Source organism: Ciconia boyciana, chromosome 9, assembly GCF_034638445.1.
Source record: "Ciconia boyciana chromosome 9, ASM3463844v1, whole genome shotgun sequence".
Lineage (NCBI taxonomy): Eukaryota > Metazoa > Chordata > Aves > Ciconiiformes > Ciconiidae > Ciconia > Ciconia boyciana.
This window is the reverse complement of record NC_132942.1, coordinates 34,624,823-34,640,569: the sequence shown is the minus strand read 5'-3', so window position 1 is coordinate 34,640,569 and position 15,747 is coordinate 34,624,823. Positions and strand designations below refer to the sequence as shown.

Below are 15,747 nucleotides of genomic sequence, written 5' to 3'. Positions count from 1 at the left end.
GTGTGGCTAAGGGAGGAAGGGACAAGTGAGAAGAGGTCATCATTTATATTTGTACACTTTATTGTGTCTCCAAGAAAAATGAAACTGATAGCCTGCACTCACAGCTCACTAGAGAAGCACCAAAACTTTCTGGCCAGCTTGCTCATTTGCAGGTAGAGAGGCCATGCCACATGTTGGTGTTTTATTTGTGAAAAATAAGCACCATAACTGCAAACTAGAGAAAGAAGAAGAAAAAAAAGAAAAATAATATTCCTTCTCATTTGAGATGGAAAACAAGCTCGTAACAGTTGAGCTGGCTGCTGAGCTAGAGTAAATCAGCACAGGTGTAACACCGGCAGGCTGTCACCCCGTCCCATGGGCTGCCCACTTGCTCGGCTCAGGGCCGCCCAGGCACTGGGCACAGCCAGCATCTGAAAACATGCTAGGTGACAAGGGAGTTTTCTGATGCTTGTCAGACTTAAGCCGTTGCCTTATACTAGTTCTCATGAAAGTCCATGTTTCTTCAGTCGGAGGAATCGCTCCTCTGAACGTTGTCCCACTTTGCATAGAAAATTACACTGGCATCGCAGCACGGATTGAGGTAACAACAGTGGCTTGGTTAGCCAAAATCTCAGCTTGCCTTCACTGAGGTTTGTTCTCTCAGGGGGGGCAGGAGCTGCAGGGCAAAGGCCCCGCTCCCCCAGGCCGCTGCGGCAGGCAGTTAGCAGCTTCCCCCATCGCCTGCTCCCAGGAACGGGGTCTGCAAGCAAGGACCATGAAAATGACAGAGCATAAAACTGCACAAGCAGTCACAAGCGCTATCCCTGGAACGTCACTGTGAGGGAGGCCAGAAACCACCAGAGTTTCACAAAACCAAAAGGACTATGCTTTCCAGGGGAGAAAAAGAAAGTAATTAGAAATCAAGAACAACTAAACCTGGCTTTAGCTGTTCCTCAGCTCACTCTCTGTGCCGCATTCAGAGAATTTCCGTGGTACCAGAAAGCACCAGGCTATGCAATTGCTGTAACAAACCACACGCCCGTTGATTGATCACTACTCAGCATTTACCTGGGGACAGAGCAATGCTCTCACCTCCCAAAGCAGGGAGCTCTCTGCTGCAGCAGCAGCTCGCTTGGTGTCCAGGCTTGCAGTGCACAAGCAATATCAAAAAAGCACAACCTTGTTACCTGAAAGGAAGCAATGCTCCCGTTCTTGCTTTGCAAAGAGACTTTCTTTTCTCCCAAGAAAATAAGCCATGTCATAAGTGTGACAAGGGGTTGCCTTAGGCAAGAAGCCTCCAGGTAGGTTTTGGTGTAAAAAGTCATTTTCCAGTAAAGCCAGGCTGGGATTGCACCCTGCTGCACTTTGCTGAGCCACCACCTAAAGCCTGCAGCTTTGGGGAACTTTCACAAGCACCTTCAGTTTTCCACTTCGGAAGCACCCATTCCCCTGCTGGCACACGTGCGTGGAGCTCTGAGCTCGAAGGGGCCCTTTGGGAGCCTGCACTGTGCCTCCCCCAAGGAAAAAACCACTGCTTCTCCAAAAGTTCAATTTTCTCTTCTGATTTAATCCTTCTACAGCAAAGGACATCAAATTCAGCACACAAAGCTTTAGTGCATCTGCCAAAGGATTTCCTTGATGGCAAATCTGGATGGTTTGGTCTATTCAAAGATGTTTATTATAGGAGCACGTGCTGTACCCACCCAGACCACGACATTTCCTCTTCTCTTCTGTTGTCTTGTCCCTGCTCCCCAAAATCTTTCCTGTTTATTATGTTTTCCTGCATAGGTATAAGAAACAAAGAAGTACTATTTGATCGTAACAGCCATTGGAGTACTATGCACCCCAGCTTCTGTGCCTGGCAGTATTGATAGTTGGTTGTGTAAATAATAATAAAAAAATCATAACACTGCTAGGTGTAATGTAAGAAGGTGAATGGAGTAAAAGACAGAGGCAGGACAGGGGCATCTCCTGAGCTGGCACAAGCTCCGGCTGCAGAGCAGCAGCCCTCCTCTGAGTCCAAGTACAGCTAAAGGACAGCGTGTGAAATGCTGCTGAAAGCAGCGGCCATGGCAAAACTCAGCTGGAGATGACCCTGCAGAAGGGACACTGCCCCCAGCTCCGGCCAGGGGAGAAGGAAGAGGTGAGGGAGGGCTCCTAGTGCTCTGGTCTGGACAGAAAGCAGACTTCCCACTTTCATCTTCATTCAGAAATCATCTTGGTTTTAAATAGCATTCATGTATGAGCACACTAACTGCAGGGAATGTGCCATGTCCCATGCTGCTGGAGCCGTCTGAGCACAGCTCATCTTACATGCATACGGGCTCGCATGTCTGTACAGGTCATAAAAAACATTACCCAAAATAGTGAATAATAGGTTTAATATGTATTCTTGCTGAAGACAATGAATAAATTCAGCTTCATGAAACACTCACTAGTGCATTTCTGATAACACAACTTCTTCTGAATGCTCAGCAATAACATTGCAACTAACACAGCTGCTTCACCAGCGGTGACTGATGACATACATCCTTACTAAAAATCAGTAGTATTGAAATCAGCAGAGAGCTCTAAGCCAAAGCTTTGATAAGCGTCACTCCAAACTGCAAGTAAAACATGCTTCAAATATACTTCTATTTCCTTTCTGTTGTTACAAAAATCTAAAGTTTCCAAAGGCAATAATTCTTTCAGCAATGTAGGATAATATCAATAATATTGTAACTAGCTCCAACTTTCTTAAACCAGTTCAGCTTTTCCCATGATAAGGTGATCTGTACTACAGCATCTATTTCAAACTATTTTCTTTTGTTAATGACACACAAGTAGGGTACACTCTAATTTTCTATTTTCACAGGCTGTTTTGACTCCATGATATTTTATATCTAATGTGAGATCCTCTTGGGAGTACAGCCACATCCCAAATACATGTTTGAGAACCAATTTCACAAAGTCCACTAGACTATTAGAGACCCAGATCAAACCATGCTGTTCATTTCTTTCCACAGGTGAGGAAATTAGTACGCAGAGATAGCTGCAAAAAATTCCGTTTTCATCCAGGGATGACTGGCACTTCCACATGAATGCCACACCTTCCCAAAAGCAGCATGTCCCACCACAGATTGTCACTTATTCCAGCATGTTCCTAAAATTGGGGGAAAAGATATCTAATTAGTGATATTATCTAATGCACATGGACATTGATGGGAGGATAGCCATTAACTTCAATGGACTTTGGATCAGACTCAACAACAAAAAACACAGAGACCATCCAGCTAGCAGCTATTGACGCTCGTTACGCACAACCACAGTTTGCTCAGCATACAGGCAGGGATGTTATTTTACCAGCCCTTTTGCCATCAGCCTATGCAGGCGCTCAGATTTCCCACACAAACTCCAGTGTTTGGGGGGGGATCACAAGAGCAGCTACACCTTCCTTTTTCTCTACATCCAGCTGTCTCAAGCCTGTTTCTAAAGGTCTGATCGCTTCTTAGTCAGCAACGAGAGAAATTTAACTTCTCAGGTTCTTGCAGTGCTGTGAATTACTGAGTAACTGTGAAAGCCTATCAGATAGGGTTCGGCTCCTGACACCCTCAGTGCCACAGCTCAGCCCTCAGGGCAGTAATTCCCCCAGCTTCCATTTGAAGAGACAGGCAAAGAAACTGCAGGTGTGCCACAATGACATCTCCCTGCTTCAAGCTGGACTTTGGGGTCCCAGCGCTGGTTACACTCCCTCTGCACAACTGCCAGGGCAGAAAGCGCACCTCCAGCCCTTCAGCTTGCACCTAATTTTGTCAAATTGTGTGCACCGCGATAGCGAGGACATCTGAAGCTCAGTTATGTCTGCAGGAAGTTTCAGCCCTGTGTCACTGAAATTAATTATAGCTGATCTGGAACAGTTGTTCTTTGCTAAGGAAATTGTACTCTTAACTCTTCCTACACAACAGATGATAAAAGGCGGTGCTTTAAAAGCAAAGACTTCCTAGAAGACACAGAGTGTTGGGTAATCACATTGGGATTAATTCCTGCCTGCCAGCCACAGCAAATGCCACCTCCCCACGAGCAATTTAACTCAAGAACAGCCATCCCCAGCTGGCTGGGCCTCCAGCTCCTCATCCCACCCTTGGCAGGTGCCGACAGCTCTGCGAGAACAAGGCAAGTGCTCAGCAGTGCAGCCCCAGCCACAACAGCTGGATGTTCAGGGACATGAACGTGATCTGAGTGACCAGCATCAATATCTTTATCAGAACCAGGCTTTGGTTAAAACTTACCTGGAAAAACAAGACAGAAGTGGGACGACATGTTAGGCAAGCTTCCTTCTTATTTTAATGCCATCTCTCATTTGAGTTTCCCATTTGACAGTGCAACTTCATCACTCTCTGCTAAAATTCTGCATTTACTTTAATTGGTGTTATCAGTCCTGCATGTATTTCAATTCAGCATGAAACAAATTGACTGTCAGAAATCTATTGAATTATTCACATTCCCATTAAACTGTATTCTACCCAATACCAACTGTTATTGTATATACCAACTGCACTTCATATTACAACATAGCAGCAAGGGCCAATTTTGCCTGAAATACTCAGAGTCACTTCAGTCACTCTCCCCACTAAATATTTTTAGCTGAACACAGTTCTCAGCCTACATAAATTGTATAGGCTAAGATAAATGCGACAGGGAAGAGCTGGTGGCCTTTGCCCACCAAAGCCCCCGGCGTGCAGCTCTGCCTGAGCCCTGCCAGCAGCACTGCCCCACACACACAGCTGGGGCTCATGCAGGGGCAATGAGGGCTGAACTTGACCTCACTCAGCACCACCAGCATCCTAACCCTATCAGCAAATTATTATTGCAGTCTTTAAGTCATATTTAGTCTTTAGTGGGGACCAGCTGGGTTAACTCACCCAGCAAGCAGGGTCTGCAGAGCTACCCCAAACTGAGTACACCACCTGCAGCATCAAATAGCACAAAGTAATTACTGGAGGAAACTGCTCTGAACCATGATGAAAAACATTAGAAATTGAAAAAAAGGAGTCACACAGCAAAATAAAGAGAAACAAAAGAACCTCCTGAGTTTTAAAAACAATAGTGCCATTTGGGAAGGTAACTAGCTCTTGCATCATGCCAGTTTACCAAATTAACTCCCTGGTAGTTAATAAGAAAAAGGAAGCATCAGATTGCCCCATACTTCTCAGAAACAACAAAGCAAAGTAAAGGATGGGACTGAGAGACACTCACCACCTCAGCCCAAGGAGCACCCAGCGAGCAGCACTGCCCCAGTGCTCCAGCTGAGCCACATTTAAGGGGCTGGCAGCAGGCAGCATGCTGGGAGGGAGCAGCCTTTAAAAGAGCAACCCATGTAATCTAGAAATTATACTGCCTTATTTGGAAATATCATTTCTGATCCTCATTTGTGCTCGGCATCCCTGCACATTACATTTGTGCGTGTATATGAATGAATTAATGTGTATATATCTATGCGTGTATGTACATGGCAAGAAGGATTTCACTTTCTTGCAATGACTACTCACTACAGAAATAATAATACTTCAAATATTTCAAAACACTAACCAGATCCACTGCTGCTTTTATAAGATAAGGGTTTTTTTTTCCTTTTCCCAGAGTGAGAAACCAAAATATCTCACACTTTATATTTGCAAGGGTACCTCGTTTGGTGCAATGACCTTCAGCCACAGCTGGAGGCAGACAACCAGCCTGGGTGGATCCCAGCTGAATGATCGCAGAATACTGCAGCACTAAGCTGCCCTGGCCCAGGTCGCAGAGCCAACCGGAACGGTGACAAGAAACCCCCCCAATGACCGGTGGGGAGCCGGTAGCAGCCCCGAGAGTGCAGCTGGCCCACAGCTGGGGACCCTCCTGAAACCCTTCAGAGATGCCTTCAATGTAGGGACTGCCATCTGCTGCAGTAACACGTCAGCCCAGGAGCCACAGAGATGCTTTCTCTTTGACATACAGAGCTAAATCAAAGTGTGCCCACTAGGCATAATCCTCACTCTTTCATACGTCCCTAAACTGTGCTTTGCTTAAAAATGTTTAATTTAAAATCCAGATTACGGTGGGAATATGGGAAAAGGGATGAGGGGAGGCACAAGTAGGTGACTGTTAGGTGTGACCAGGACAAAGGTGCTTGGTCCTGGTGCCTCGGGAGCTGTCCCGAAGCATTGCACGGCCGAGCGTGCGTTACCTCCTCTGGCACACCCCCAGCGCTGCTTTCTTGTGCTTTTTCATCTCTTTTCAGGTTTCTGCTGCTGTGGAGCGCGGTGCTTATCATGTACCCAACCAGTCTGGCCGTCATTGCACTGACCTTCTCAAACTATGTCCTGCAGCCCGTCTTCCCTAACTGTATCCCCCCCTATAATGCCTCCAGGATCCTCTCCATGGTGTGTTTACGTGAGTATTTGCTTCTTGCGCACACACAAAGCTTGCCTCGGTTTTACATGGAACCACTCGAGGGGCCGCTCCAGCCAGGCTGGGGTCACAGCCACAACCCAAAAGGCAAGCGGGGAGGTCCCAGGATGGGCACCATGACCGGTGCAGGATATTCAGTCCCTTCCCACTTGCCTGCAGCAAGCACAGTGGGCTGGAGCAGGGCACAACAGCACCCGAATCCCTGCAGGTCCTGGGGAAAATTGCGGCAGGTGAGCTTGTGGGATGGGGCAGTGCTGTGCTCCCTGCAGAGCCATGGGCGCCCAGCATGGTGACCCACCAGCACGGGTTACCCACCAGCACAGGCCACCCACCACCATTTGAGCCCTTCCTAGTCTTTTACATTCACAAATGCAAGCATGTAGGAAGCGCAGCATGCCACCGGCTCTGCATTAATTACTTGTGGAGCCAGCAAAAGCAAACCAGAGCTACAGGGACTGAAGACGTTCACCGTTTCCATGAGGCGGTGATCCCTGCACGTTGAGCACTACGTGGGCACAGTTGCTAGAGCTGGGGGGAGCCCCAACTGGCAGCACCCGAGCGGGGAAGGCTGCTGGCTGCCAGGGATGCCCCTGCAGCTGGGAATCTCCTAGGGAAAGGCAACGCTCCTCCTCACCCTTGCTCCCGGCCACGCTAGAGCTCCCCGCAGGAACATGCACATCAGTCTGTGGTTTTCAATGCTTTGTGTGTTCTTAAATAAACATAATTTCATTTCACTGAATTCAGTCTTTTGCTCTCCAGTCCTCCTGACCTGGGTGAACAGCTCCAGCGTTCGATGGGCAACACGCATTCAGGATATATTTACAGCAGGAAAACTCTTAGCCCTGGCCCTTATCATTACTGTGGGCTTCATACAGATCTTTAAAGGTACTCTGTGAGACAGCTCTAACATGGGTATGGTACTGTTGATAGACTTGATTTTCCCCACTTACTGCACTGTTTCCTCCTTCTAAACCGACCCGAAGGAGCGCGGAGTTTAGCAGAGCTGCGGGGCTGTGTACTCACACAGCTGTGGCAAGGATGGCACAACAGAGAAATCAGCTGTATGCCCTTAAACAAGTCCCTGTCCGGCCCGCCTTGTCGGTTTTGGTAGAATAAAGGAGGGCAGCTAAGGGTGTTTCGCAATAGTTACTGAAATTTTTTAATGTGTTGTATTTTCCTTAAATTTGAAGTGCTCTGGGTGTAAAATGAATAAGTGATGCCTTGCCCAGGGCAGGAAGACACCTGCTTCATTTTGAGCACTAGTCCAGTTTCCTACAAAAAGTCATTTATAAGATTAAAAATAGGCAAAAAAAAATCTCACTGATTCACCAACTTAATGGAAAGCAGAAAACACAAAAGGGTCACAATGTTTTTATCATGTATATTATGAGTCATATAAAGGAAGATGCAATATGACATTTACAGAGAGCAGAAAACTTGTTTTCTCAGTGGTAATAGTCCCACAATCTTAAAAAATCTTCCAGCCCCATAGACATTTTATTTTTCCGTATTTCTACTAAACAACAACAAATGCTTGTAAAAGAAGACCACATTAAGAACAGGTAGGAATTTACCCCGCCAAGGAGCCATCCACAGACAGTGCAGGTTGGCAAAGGGTCCCATGAGTCGCGGCGGTGACGCCAGCGCCACGGCACAGATGGCAGTGAGGGATGCCTCTGCGTACAGCCCAAGCTGCCTCCCCAGGACACTGTCCCGCAGAAAGCACTGCAAGTACAATGCTAGCCCATGGTGACATGAAGAGCATAAAATCCCAAATCCAATAAGGAATAAAGAATAAAAATAAAGAATAAAAAGCAAAAGTTTACCTATTTTCCAGTGTCTCTAGTAGGTAGGGGTGGCTTAACCTCTTGCTTGCGCTCTCTGTGCAGGAAACTATGAAGAGCTGACACCAAGCAATGCATTCAATTTTTGGATGACTCCATCCGTGGGGCATTTAGCCTTAGCTTTTCTTCAAGGGTCATTTGCGTTCAGTGGCTGGAACTTCTTGAACTATGTAACAGAAGAACTGGTTGATCCCCGCAGGCAAGTATCCATTTCCATGCCATCCACATTTTCTTGAAGTGCTGAGACATTGGAGCCATCTGGTAATATTATTCATTTAATAAGCTGCAGCGATGTCTGTCCATGTCTATGGGACCGGTCTTTCTAAAGGAGAGAGAGATTTTTTGTTTAGAACAGATAGCAGACAAGGTAAAGGAACACTAAAATTAAGAATATATTGCATAAGGCATTAACTGAATCAAACAAGCCTGTAGATAAAGCAGTATCTTTATGGCGCTATTCAATCATACAGTGCTTCTATAGCAGGAAATTAACCATTGATGAGATGCCACACGAGTATCTATAGGGAGAATCACTTCTATTAGAAAAATGCTGAATTATGCTGGAAGTCACTTTGCTTTTTCACCCAAAGGGGATCTTCCACAGACACCTGAAAGAGAAGATTAGAAAGGCGTTGTGCGGTGAAGGCAGCGCTCCCCGCCCCAGCGTGGCTGCAGGCACCTGCCCACCGGGGCGACCGACATCGGGTCGCTGCTGGTCCTGAGTTCGGGAAGGGGCTTGGAAATGATTTATCATGAGCAGGCTGGGAAAGCTGGAGGGAAAGTGAATTTTAGTTTAGTAAAGCAAAGCTCAAATGTTTCAGCATTTCTGAGCTAATGAAGTGGAATGACAAATGCCAAGAGCAGCTCTCGGAGCGTTAGTTATTTCTGGGCATCGAATGCACACAGCAATTAAATAAGGAGAAGTTTAAGCTATTACACAGCCTGGGTGGGAATGAATTAAAGCTGCAGTCTGACGAGCAGCTCTGCACATGCCTTCACACTAGTGAGTGGCAAAGTGCATGTCCAGAGATCTTGGCAGGAATAAAGAAACTGTGGTAATGTGTTCCCTCAATAAAACACCAACATTTTAATGGACCACCACAATTTCAAAGCTGAATAATGAAAAGTTATGACTTAAATAAGGCAAATATGGCCTTAGTTGAGAAATAAAGAGAAAAAGGAGTGAATGGCCTTTTTTTAATTGTTTTTGCAGCCTCTAAGGGGAAACTAAAATATAAAAAAACAATTGGATAACCAAAAACACTTCTCATTTTTATTAAATCTGTTCAAAATCACAAAGGTTAAATACTTTTTTTAAAAAACTTTTTTCCAAATCTGACACGCACAGAAAAATGCCTTATTGCGTTAGATACAGAACAGTTCAGGTGCCCACCTCTAAGGAGGTCTCTGGATCGGACGTCAAGTACATCTACATCTGTGCTACTGTAAGTTGCCATGGTGTTGTATGACCAGACCAGGTTTATGGCATGGGACGGGCCCAGGCAGCCACCTGAACAACAGGATCCCGTTCCTTTTCAGAGCAGGTGAAGGTAAAGGAAAACAAGGCATTTTATTCCACCACTGGTGCCTGTACATAGGGCTTTCGAGCAGCAGCTATTTCGTTTTTCAGCAACGCGCTGCCTTGATCCCAACCAACAGCCCAAAGGGAGCACGTGCTATTTTTGTTCCAGGGAGCTCCCCTGCAGACGTGGCATTTCGTAGCACCTTTAGCCTTCTCCAGCCTGCAGTGGGTCAGAGCCGTGGAAGCGCTGCTCCCCTCCAGAGAAACAGCCGATGAACCCACCCAGCTGGGTGACCTCCCCCGGGCCGTACACGGTTGTTGTGGTCTCACTGTGTGTGACTGTAATTTCTTATCTACCCTCCTAATTCTTTTATTAGGAACCTACCTCGTGCCATATTCATATCCATCCCATTGGTGACATTTGTGTATACGTTCACCAACATTGCATATTTCACTGCCATGTCACCCCAAGAGCTCTTGTCCTCCAACGCTGTGGCGGTAGTAAGTAAACCATTCCCTGGATGTCTAAAATACACTTTGATTTCGGTTCTGTGCTTTGCAGTGTATTTCAGTTTCTCTGCCTTCTGTTGCTTTAGACATTTGGTGAAAAGTTACTGGGCTATTTTTCCTGGGTTATGCCAGTCTCAGTGGCCCTATCTACATTTGGAGGAATAAATGGATACCTTTTTACCTCATCAAGGTTAGATGGAGTACAATTTTATGAACGTTATCTTATTTGGGGAGGGACTGTTTTAATTGCATTTGCTAAAGAAATGCTAGCTAGACGTTTTGGATGTTGTACAGCATGAGGTCGTTGTTGGGCGTGTTGGATACATTCAGTTATGAATTGCTCTGTTTCGAATCAGGAAATGTAATACTGAATCGCGGAATCCTTGCAAAATAATCCTTACAAGCTACTGAAAGTGTCTGCAGATGTGGAATAACTCACAGTGAGAGCCAAACACAGCTTTAGTGTGGAATCAAAGACATTTTACAGCAATAAAGTTCCAGTAGCTACAAGCTAAACCGTGCTTCACTCCAAGAGGGGTGTTAGGGCCTGGTGCTGTTCCCAGTCACAGACATAGTCATTCCCGTGCTATGAAAACTCCTTTCAGGCAAGATGCTTTGCATGCACGCTGCTGATAGTGGGGCTGGAATCTGTAAAGTCTGTTATATTGTAGTCTATAAAGTCTATTTATATTAATTGACCTCTCTGAACTTAATTAAAAAGTTGTAAAAAGTTTTTTGAGGAAATGACTCAAGTCTTAAGTACCTTGAGAAAGTTACTTATCTCAGCACTTTCATGAGTATAATGAGATGCAACAGATCTGAGTGCATATGTAACAGGTTATGCACTTAAAAGTGAAATCTTAAGGCATGTTAAACCTTATCCAAAACCCTTTTGACACTGGAAATATTATCTATGAGGGTTTTTATGCCTTGGCTATGTATGGCTGATCACCACACAACCTTCACAGTATTCATCCCACCCTGGGTAAGGAGGCAACGCTGGCCAGCAGGCAGGGACTGGACAGATTTCGGTCCTCCTCGTCAGAGGTAATTTGGCATCTCAGAGCAGGTCATTTCACAGGTGACATTAACTGTTAAAAGCCTCATATACTGAACAGTCTAGTTTAAATAACTTACACCAGGTTACACAGGCAATCTCTAGTCGTCTCCCCAGTCACAGCCCAGCACCCACAGGCTGCAGCTCCCTTCCACAGCAAGACCGATGTGGGCAGTTGAGATTAGAGACGTTATATGGCTAATACTGAAGATGTTCTTGTACACCCAGTGGACTCAGCATTACTATTCTTATTTCCAGGTTATGTTTCTCTGGTGCCCGAGAAGGCCACTTGCCGAGTTTGCTTGCCATGATCCACGTCAAGCACTGCACGCCCATCCCTGCCCTGCTCGTCTGTGTAAGTTTTACCGTCCCTGCTCTGTCACCCTGTAACCTGCTCTTAGAAATACTGAATCATGGACAAGAGAGCTGGAAAAACCCTTGAGAGGCCATTTTACCCCAGAGGAGGAGAAGCGAGTAGGCCTGGAGTGCTGCTGGTGGGTGCTGGCTGAGCAGCTCCGACGGCCCCAGAGAGGAGCAGCCTTCAGCCTCCGAAATAACCTCTCCGACTCCCAACCACCCATGATGCTTGGAGGATTTCCCTCATGCCTAACTTGAGCTGCAATATAAGCCCATTACCACTTGTCCTACCCACAGCAGAGATAGAGTCTGGCTTTTGAAACAGAGATACTTTGTTTAAGAAAAGAGGAGCTCTTTTGACCAATTTTGCCTGCTTTCCACAAACATTTGGAAATCCCCATGGTCACTGCTAATCTCACTTGAGCAGGTGTGGTTTAGATCCCGCCGCCAAAGCCAGAGACACGGCAGGTCCCGGGGAGAGCACAAAGTGCTCCAAATGTTACTTACTCTCAACAAGCAAGACATCTTGTGAGGGATGATCGGGCAGTGCTCTGAGGACCAGGGGTATTTCTTTTCTGTGGGCCAAAAAATAAAGTAGGAACAATGATTACAGTGGCCCCAAATAAAGCATCTGCTGAGTGGTACATCAGGCAGACAAGAGGTCACCTGCAAAGATCAGAAACCAACGGGCCAAGTGCTGGGAGGGCTTGGGGCTGGTCAGGTTGCCAGTGTGCTCCCACAGGAAGAAGATTTCTCTAACTTTTTATACAGCATAAATGTTCATGGTATTAATGACTTACAGAAGTTATTATTTGAAACAAAGAGCTTTATACACATTTACCAATAGTGAAGCTAGAATATGTGATGGGTTTTACTGTGGTGTCAAAGATGTTAAAGAGGGAAATGATTCCTGGTGCTGCCATCCACAGCTGCATGGCCCAAGCAAGGGAATTCCCTGACGGGCATTTGCTTGAAATCTCAGCTGCACCAACTGCTGCCAGCTCCAGATTTGCCACTGATATCAAAACAGCGAGGGTTTGACCCCAGATGCACTAGGAAGTGCACATTTATGTGTCTCCTGCCTCTAACAGCAGTTCTGGCACAATACACCCAGACCAAATTCCACCAAATAAGCCTCCTGCACATTCCACTTTTATGACAAAATATCTGAGGCTTTACAGCATTCCTGGGGCTTAGTGCCCCGCCACAAATATCTCGCCTGTTGCCCATGCAGGGTTTTGGGGTAAACTGCCCACGGTCTGCCCTGCCCCGGGCAGCCAGGGAGCGCTGGCCACATCCCGGGCTCCCACGGGCAGCTCAGCTCTGCTGGTGCCGATGAAGCCGAAGTCCTTTGTCCTTAAAAATGCATCAGCTGAAATAACACGCTGAGTTTCATAGGCTGTTTTGCTGTGAAACAGCCTCGACACGAGCGGGCTGCCTGAGCCGAGCTGGCCAATCAATCAGGCAAACGCCAGCCCCCCGCTCTCCTCAAACCATCCCCTTGAATTACAGTGCAAATCACAGAACCAACGCTGCATATCAATTCATCATTTGAAGGCGTTTTAATGCAGCTCAGGGTATATCAAGTGCTGCTAGGAAATATTAATTTCTTAACAAATAGAAATATAAAAATAATATAGTGTAGGCAGCTACAATAGCAAATTGGGTCAGACTTTAGGCAAACCTAATTAATACATCAGGTTCCTTTTTCCCTTCCAATGAATCACACCTAGCTCTTTGCATGGAGAAAGGTTTCTTTGTACGTGGAGAAAGGCCTTTTTAACATCACCAGCGAGACCTGTATTTTTACTAATCCTTTCAAAAATGAAGGGGCCAAGCTAAATGTAAAATAAACAGACTGGGGTTTTTTTGCAAGACAGTGGGGAGCGGCCGGCTCTCCCGCCTGCCATGCCGAGGCTGTGGCCAGGCGATGGGCAGGAGCAGCACACCCCTCTGCAGCCTCGTACCACTCGGGGATCAGGCCCACGCCGTGAGCAGATCTGACACATCAGTGTCACCTGCGCACGAAATCTCACTGCTCCAAGCGGCGTCACTGCAAAACCCCTTAGTGGCAGGAGAGGGTCATATGTGTGTACGACACCGTGTGCCTGTCAGAGGAAAGCAGGGAACATGTTACATGACACAGATACAAAGCACTGTCCTATTTTAAATCCATTTTGTGGTGAGACTGCTCAACGTGTTGAAATCCCCCGCCCCCGCCAAGCCTGTGAGGCTTTGAACAGGGGAACAGGGGGACCAAAGGGTCGTTCGATTGCAGTGGAGCATAACTCCTGGTGCCAGTGGTGCCATAGCCCTCCCTCCCGAGGGGACTTTGCTATTGAAACAGCTAATTAAGAAAAAGGGACATAAGCAAGAAGAGAGCCTGGAGTAACACAGCCCCAAATCCCGAGCGCTCTCTGGAGGGATTTGGATATTTAGTTTCCCTCAGGCTCTGGCCACCAGCAGCCAACGTTCGTAGGACCGGTACGTGGTGCAGGCAGGGGCTCAGCTCAGCTTCTGGGGTACCGATGGGCAAGGGTGCGGGACCCAAGGACCAACCCCCTGGCCCCCGAGCCGGCTCTCCTGGCTTTACAGAGTTATGCAGAAGTACAGTACAAACAACCAAGTATAGTCATGGAAATTTCTACCATCCATCTGCCAGTTTCCAAACACCAGTATTGCTCAAAAGATTAATGATGCCGGTCATCTGCAGCATGAGCCGTGGGCTGGTGGGGGGAAAGGGCAAAGCTCTTATTCTCTATAATATACAGGGCACCTGCAACAATGTAGTGCACTGACCACAACATGTTAGCCTGCAAGAAATCCTTCTTTTATCAGAAGTCCTCACCATAGGTTCAATAGCTTTTACAACAGGCAACAGAAATGGGTGAGTGGGGCCGCGGGGACCCCTGCCAGTCCTCCCAGCCCTGCCTGCCTGGCCACGGGCAGTGCAGCCACCTCTGCCAGCACCCCGGGGTATTTATAAACGGATCCACGGGGCTCGGGCTTTGGCATCCAGATAACCCTGGATCCCCGTTCAGCCCCAGCCCTGGAGGCACAGCTCGGGGATAACACATTGAACTGCAGAAGGGAGCAGACGCCCAGGAAGGGCCATAAACAAAAGGAGCTTAACTGCTTTTATGGTTTTTTTCTTGGTTTTGTTGCTTTTAAGCTACCTCTTCTAGTAAGACCTCTTTCTAAGACCTCTCTAGTAAGACCTTTTTCTTCTCTCTTTGCAGTGTTTGGCCACTCTTATCATCATGCTCGTTGGAGACACATACACGCTAATCAACTACGTGTCATTTATTAACTACCTCTGCTACGGAGTGACAATTATAGGCCTGATTGTGTTACGCTGGAAGAAACCCAAAATCTTCAGACCTATCAAGGTGACAATGTTAAAGCTAAATCTCTTGGTTGCAATAGCGATGCAAAGGGCGGGACAGGCACACCAAGCCCTCCATCCTCCTCTTTTGAAGAACAGTTTATTTTTTGATGTAGTGGTAACCCCTCAAGGTCCCCAACCACATCCCAAAGTGCCATTAGTGTAAAAACAGGATACCCAGGCAGACCCCTCGTGAACTTGCTGGGATGAGCAGAGAGGATGACAGCGGTGGAGGGAAGGGGGGTACAACCCACGGGGGTCCTGAAGCCACAGCGCTGCCCACAGGCCCCCACAGCCCCCAACAGTCGGCCACTGCTGTTGCTCTGCACAGTCGTGCTCTGCTCTGCTCTCTCCTGGCAGGTGAACCTCCTCATCCCCATCACTTACCTGGCGTTTTGGGCATTTCTGCTGATCTTCAGCTTATACTCCGAGCCAGTCGTCTGTGGAGTTGGACTCATTATCATTTTAACTGGCGTGCCAGTGTTTTTTCTTGGAGTCTACTGGAGAAATAAACCAAAGTGTGTAAATAGGCTAATAGGTAAGCCAGCGCCGTGGTGCCTCGCTGCGCTCCTGGGGCCACTGGCTGTGCTCGGGTCTGCAGGGATCTGCTTAACCTCTGACGCATGGGCACTAAAACAGCCAGGGAACCGCCCGCGCGAGTCCGACC

The 15,747-nt window shown here is 47.1% G+C and overlaps 1 protein-coding gene across 1 annotated transcript in view; it reads left to right on the top strand.

Annotated features, from left to right (window-relative positions):
- Positions 1 to 15,747, top strand: part of SLC7A10 (solute carrier family 7 member 10) — a 44,772-nt gene that overhangs the window by 28,004 nt on the left and 1,021 nt on the right. Inside the window, 8 exon segments of the mRNA XM_072872478.1 lie at positions 6,236 to 6,387; positions 7,165 to 7,290; positions 8,295 to 8,448; positions 10,149 to 10,272; positions 10,368 to 10,471; positions 11,597 to 11,693; positions 14,935 to 15,084; positions 15,441 to 15,618. Coding sequence (XP_072728579.1) covers positions 6,236 to 6,387; positions 7,165 to 7,290; positions 8,295 to 8,448; positions 10,149 to 10,272; positions 10,368 to 10,471; positions 11,597 to 11,693; positions 14,935 to 15,084; positions 15,441 to 15,618 — 1,085 coding nt within the window.